This window comes from Sinocyclocheilus anshuiensis, unplaced genomic scaffold (genome assembly GCF_001515605.1).
Source record: "Sinocyclocheilus anshuiensis isolate Anshui unplaced genomic scaffold, SAMN03320099.WGS_v1.1 scaffold2032, whole genome shotgun sequence".
Lineage (NCBI taxonomy): Eukaryota > Metazoa > Chordata > Actinopteri > Cypriniformes > Cyprinidae > Sinocyclocheilus > Sinocyclocheilus anshuiensis.
Window position 1 is genome coordinate 72,628 of NW_015558648.1, and position 6,952 is coordinate 79,579.

The following is a 6,952-nucleotide window of genomic DNA, read 5'->3' on the forward strand; positions in this document are numbered from 1 at the left end:
CTGCCCCGAGACCCATATGCACCGACCTCCTCACCTGCATATGAAGCCACAACCTCTAAAAGACAACTAGACTCACTGCCGAGCCAACTGTCACGGAAGATTAAAAAAAAATAAAAATTCAATACACCACGCAAAGAATCACATACGGGAACTTCAGTCATCCATCAACATAATCAAGATTGCCGTACTAGTAATCATCATGGACATCGCACAAAGTGTAGACTCCACATCTACATAATTCAGCTCCTACCACGAACAAAGAAGATGGCTGCATTCCAGGACTCACTTGTGCACCAGAGGTTCCAGTCAGTTCCTGTTCTCTTATTGTTAGTCAAATTAACCAGATTACTGAGACTATCACCTTTTGTTTGTAATGGCTCTTGGTGCCTCTGCCCCAGTCTTTGAGTAGTTATTCTGATTGGATTAGGACTGGTGAAATTGGGCAGGTTGCTATACCTGAATACTTCATTTGCATGCTTTGTTTAAGGTCGTCACCCAGGTGCTTTGTCTCCATTTCTAAGCACTGCCCCCTAAATGTATATAAACTACAATGTATCACTGCCTTAGTTAGACTTGGATGACTGCAGCGACGCACAGCGAGTCCTTAATAAAGAGTAACTTCTGTATGAAAGATATCCCAACGTCTCCTGGTCTCTGCCTCGATGAGTAAATGTTTCCTACACTAGTTTGCATTTTGGTAGCCTATCCATCCACTGCAGCTGCCATACTGAGACTAGATATGCAAACGCCCCTTATCCAGTTGCAATCCAATGACAGGGACGCACATTTTGAAGGACAAGACAGTAGCCTATAGCAGGGGTTTTCAACCTGTGGGGCGCGCCCCCTCAGGGGGGCGCCAGTACCTGTCAAGGGGGGCGCGAGCATCAGTTAATTCAACCACGGATTGGCACGTTGTTATCTCAGAAACAGGCTCAGCCATCACACTGAATCAGGTAAACTGGTTATATATTTATGTTTCAGTATAATTATGCACGCTATACCAGGGGCGGTTCTAAACCCATTTTAGGTGGGTTTCAGCCCCCTATCTGTCACCTTAGCCCCCCAAAACTATCTTAACGATCAGGCCAGTGCTGCTTCCTCAAGAAAGTTTTTCATTCTCACGTGTTTTAAGTCTTGTCAGTTTAAAAATTAAAGTAATTTTAAGTCATTTAAGCCCAAGACATCTCAGTGCAATAAAGCGTTTCTATGCGCACCGCGCACACATCTGAAGTGCACAAACAGATAGCCTTCTCAGACAGCAGGTGAATACCAATGGCTGTCTTGACAAGTATCCTTGTAAGCACAGTCGGTTGTTTTAAGTGAACGTAAACAGTAAAGGAAATATCAGATTTACATCAGTATAACGGATCCGTGCATTTCTTTTATAAATGTTAATCAAAAAGAGCAAAAGAAAAATCATTCGCTGCTTTAATAGCTTTAATGGATATTTGCGTTATGTTGATGTTAATAAAGTAATTCGGTGTGAATACAGTAGTTTGGTGTTGGGGGGTCGCGAGTGAAATTAGACAAACTTGGGGGGGCGCATGTCCTAAAAGGTTGAAAACCCCTGCAAAGTAATTCGGTGTGAATACAGTAATGGGGGGGGGTGTTGAGTGTTGGGGGGGCGCGAGTGAAATTAGAAAAACTTGGGGGGGCACATGTCCTAAAAGGTTTAACACCCCTGGCCTATAGGATGTATTTTGAATGTCTCAAATAACATTATAGTCCCGTCATAGTTTTTATCATCAGATATTAGTTTTAGCTCGTCAATGTCTTGTCTTAGTTACAGAAAAAATGTTCATTAACGAATATTTCTCGTCTTAGTTCCAGAAAAAATGTTTGTTAACTAATATTTTTTGTCATCGTCTTCGATGACAAAATTAACACTGCAATATTGCACACCCCTGCCAACTATGTTATCATATTTTAGATCACAAATTAAAAGGAATGAAGCTCTCATTTTTTAGCTCTCAAATCAAATATATGCATATTCAAATTGGGCATGTGAAGACATCCAGTTTGACATCAGTGACACCAAATCTCACATCTAGTGATCAAAACAAAAATTCTGAATATGGTTGTAATGTTGGAGAATGTGACAACGGAGTTGGTGGATCCAAGTGCAGGTTTTATTCAAAAGAGTGGTCAAAACAGGCAGAGTCAAACAACAGCTAACAGGTATAATCCAGGAAGAGACAAAAGAGTACTCCAATAAACAGGCGAAGATCAGGGCAGGCAGCAAACTAGGAATGGCTGACGCGAAACTGACATTTCAACACGGTGTCGAGATCCCGAAGCACAGATGTTTCGAAACACTGCTCCGAAGTGTGATTCGAAACACCCATGTCTGTGACACACCATGACTAAGGCAAATCAAAGCATCAGGATGTTTCACAAGTGTTTCGAGACCCAAATCTGCTTTTGATCAACAGGGTCGGGAACAAACCACACAATCGCACATCTGTCTTAACCTAACTCCCGCAAAGTATAAAAGTGGAGTTAATGCAGCAGAACAATTTATATATTTAAATAAAAATCTTTATATGTAAAAAATGCCAGGCGTTGTGGCTTGATGTCTTTTATTAATGTACATTTTTTTCATGACCAAAATAACATTCACAAAGAGTTCATTCAGTTGTCAGAGAGATGTTACAACACATTACAAGAACAGAACAATAAAAACACAACTTTCAAATATTTTTTATAATTATATACACGCTTTACCCGGGATTCGAACCTAAAGTGACAGGTTCTGACAACATGCCAATCACGCACACTAACCACTCCCCCAACCCACATGGTGGAATGACAAGCACAACAATACTGTTTTTGTCAATGTCAATACTGTTTCAGAGCAATACTTGAAAATGACCACTAGGTGTCACCGTAGAGACGGGTGTCGAATTGTTTCGAAGCTTCAGCACATTTGCTTCGACTCTTTCAGTGTTTCATGAAGCCTCGCTCTGCCCACCACTACAGCAAACAATCAGATACAAGGAAACAGTCCAGGGTCAAAACTAGGCAAGGCAAGGCAACAAGGAACTAGGGATGGCTGACGCGAAACTGATGTTTCGACATGGTGTCAAGACCCCGAAGCGCAGATGTTCCGAAACACTGCTCCGAAGTGTGATTGATCGAGCTGATGAAGACTAGTTTATTTACTTTAAATGCTTTAGACATGTAAAAAACCCGCATTTCACATCATTATTCAGTGCTTTAATAATATAATTGCGTTTACATTACATAATTGCATGATTACGTAAACAATCTTTTGAACTGAACCAGTTCATTGAAATGAACTGTCTGAAAGAACCAGTTTACGGAAAATAATCAGATTTTCCCATTGCTATGGATTATAGGTAATGATGTACAGACTGATTGTTTCGCTTCATAATACCTCAATATATTGGCAGTATATATATCAGTTAATTTTGTGTTTCTTGAATTTTATTTTATTATTATTCTCTAAAACAGTAGCTGCTGACTTGCATTTTATGAATCACTAAGGACCATGATTTCAAGTAAAAATTTTCTTGACTGTTCTACTCAAGAAAAGAAGTCACATCTTGGATGGCTTGAGGGTGAGTAAATTAACAGCAAATTTTCATTTTTGGCTGGCTTCATACTGACTGCAGACAAAAAGTCTTGATTGTTGGTGATTTTAATATTCATGTAGATAATGGAAAAGACACATTGGAATTGGCATTTATAGACATTCTAAACTCTACTGGAGTTAGATAACACTTGCCAGGGTCCACTCATAGTTGGAATCAAACTCTAGATTTATTTTTGATACATGGAATCGATGTTGATGGTGCTGAAATTCTGCAGCAGAGTGATGACATTTCAGATCATTATGTAGTTTTGTGTATAGTCCATTTAACTAAAGCTGCAAACTCAACTCCTTGTTACAAATATGGTTGAACTATCACTTCTACCATTAAAGACTAGAACTAAACTATCTTCCTCACTCGTCTCAACTCCTCAGCATACCAGATAGCTCAAAAGAATTTGATGTTTCCACAGAAACTATTGACTCTCTTTTCTAGCACTTTACACATGGTTGCTCCTTTGCGCTTAAAGAAGATTAAAGGGATAGTTCACCCAAAAATGAAAATTTGCTGTTAATTTACTCAACCTCAGTCCATCCAAGATGTAGATGACTTTGTTTCTGAATAGAACAGTAAAAAAGATTATAAACTGAAACCTTGGTCCTTGGTGATTCATAAAATGCAAGTCAGCGGCTGCACATTTTTGGAGAAAAAAAAAGCACATCAAGGAACACAAAATACCCTTGGTATCTGAAGATGTATTGAGGTCTTATGAAGCATAACGATTAGTCTGTGCAAGAAACTAAACATTATTTATGACATTACCACCTGTAATCCATATCCTCAGTCAAACAGTCCAGAGAGATGTCCATTTCGCAAATGAATCATTCTTTTGAACCAGTTCTTTTTAAGATTGGACTTAACCATCTGAAACAGTTTGGAGCTCAAGCAGCACAGATATACATGTTACTTAATCAAAACTCACTTTCGTATGTGCCTGACAGTCACTTTGACTCAAAATTAACCAAAATACTGGCATATATCTTCCTGTAATGCTGGTTTTTGACAACTCATTCAGCGCTCCAGTTCCTCCAACAGTACACTGAACTAAGGAAATAGTTCCAACTCCGACCAAAGACTGATGAGCCGGTGATATGCACATGCGTGAACCTAACACTTGAATGAAGGAGCAAAATTAAAGTTTGAATGGTTTCTCATTGTTTATGTAAAAAGGTGAGCTGATGAAGACTAGTTTATTTACTTTAAATGCTTTAGACATGTAAAACACCCACATTTCACATCATTATTCAGTGCTTTAATAACATAATTGCGTTTACATTAGATAACTGCATGATTATGTAAACGAACTAGTGAACTGAACCAGTTCATTGAAATGAACTGTCTGAAAGAACCAGTTTACGGAAAATAATCAGATTTCCCCATTGCCTGAGGCTATGGATTATAGGTAATGATGTAAATAATGTTCAGTTTCTCGCACAGACTGATTGTTTCACTTCATAATACCTCAATATATTGGCAGTATATATATCGTATATATATCAGTTAATTCTGTGTTTCTTGAATTTTTTTATTGTTATTATTCTCTAAAACGGTAGCTGCTGACTTGCATTTTATGAATCACTAAGGACCATGATTTCAAGTAAATATTTTCTTGACATCTAGGATGGCTTGAGGGTGAGTAAATTAACAGCAAATTTTCATTTTTGGGAGAACTATCCCTTTAAGGAAAACAATCCGATGCGGTGACATAACAAGCACACTCACACCCTAAAGAGAACAGCCCAGAAAATGGAGTGCAGCTGGAAGAAAACAAAACTACAGGTTTTTCAAATTGTGGAAGGATAGTGTTTCTGCCTACATAAATGCCTTAAAAACAAAAAAAAAAGATCTGCTATATTTTTCGACTCTTTGTCCCCAACTAAGCAAGCCACAAAAAAAGGGAAGGGAAACTAAGACACAGAAAAATAGAAATAAAAAAGAAAACGTATTTTCACAAACATTGGAAGACGATTTAAAATAACCCCCAGCTAAATACAGAATGAGAAATCATTATTAATATGCTACAAAGCACGCTGGTCTACAAGCATCTGTGACATGCGCATTTTTGGGAGAACTATCCCTTTAAGGAAAACAATCCGATGCGGTGACATAACAAGCACACTCACACCCTAAAGAGAACAGCCCAGAAAATGGAGTGCAGCTGGAAGAAAACAAAACTACAGGTTTTTCAAATTGTGGAAGGATAGTGTTTCTGCCTACATAAATGCCTTAAAAACAAAAAAAAAAGATCTGCTATATTTTTCGACTCTTTGTCCCCAACTAAGCAAGCCACAAAAAAAGGGAAGGGAAACTAAGACACAGAAAAATAGAAATAAAAAAGAAAACGTATTTTCACAAACATTGGAAGACGATTTAAAATAACCCCCAGCTAAATACAGAATGAGAAACCATTATTAATATGCTACAAAGCACGCTGGTCTACAAGCATCTGTGACATGCGCCTCTTACCATGTGGTAATGTTATGCTGGCGCCATCAATTATGGCTTGAGCAAGTTCATGGTCATTGCTCTCAAAGGCCTGGGCAGCTGCCTTAAGTGCATCCCAAATTTCCTTGCGGCCTTCAAAAGCCGGTGCAGTATCCCAGAATTCATCACGCTTGCTGCGCAACTGCCCTTCAGTCATTGGGTAGTCGCTCTTCCATTTGGGCTTCTCTCTCTTCAGGGGCTGGTTTCGCCCCAGTGCAACTGCAAAACATAGACAAACAGATCAAGATCCAACAGGATGTTTAAGATATGTATTATTACTCTATGCCAATAATGTAATAAAGCAAATTATGTAAATGTGAATGCCTGAAACCTCCTTAAATCTGGTAAAAGCACTGTAGCATAGCGCCACAGTTCTTGCGGCTTATATAAAATGTTAGCAACAGCAATATAACAACAAAAGCAGTGGTGTAATGTAACAAAGTAATAATAATTTGTTACAGTACTTAAGTATTTTTGGGACTATCTGTACTTTACTTGAGTTTTTATATTTCAGAAGTCAGAAGAACACGGACTGCAGGAAAGCAAGTTAGACTCATGCTCATGTGCAAACAAGTGCGCGCACAACCACGGATGATTCCTTTTCCACTCAAGTCGAGTCTGGGGTGTGTGATACAGCATCGTCTGCGATAATATGGTAAGTGTTGTTGTAATGATGTGCGATCTGATATTATGATCTTTTTTTTTGGTTTTGTTTACTGTGTGGAGACGTGCTGATATCGTGTTTGGTCTCGTTCTGTATCGCGTATCTTGTCAGTGTCTGCGCTTGCTTGGCCATTTGTTGTGGAAAAAATAAGGAAAGTGTGTCCAGCTGAATTAATTTAGTATTTTGTTAG

General features: G+C 38.6%; 1 protein-coding gene across 1 annotated transcript in view; it reads right to left on the reverse strand.

Annotated features, from left to right (window-relative positions):
- The window catches only part of LOC107681000 (ubiquitin domain-containing protein 2-like), a 36,361-nt gene that overhangs the window by 20,453 nt on the left and 8,956 nt on the right, over positions 1–6,952 (reverse strand). Inside the window, exon 2 of the mRNA XM_016477112.1 lies at positions 6,081–6,317. Within this exon, the coding sequence (XP_016332598.1) occupies positions 6,081–6,317 (237 nt within the window). The remainder of the gene's footprint in view (positions 1–6,080; positions 6,318–6,952) is intronic.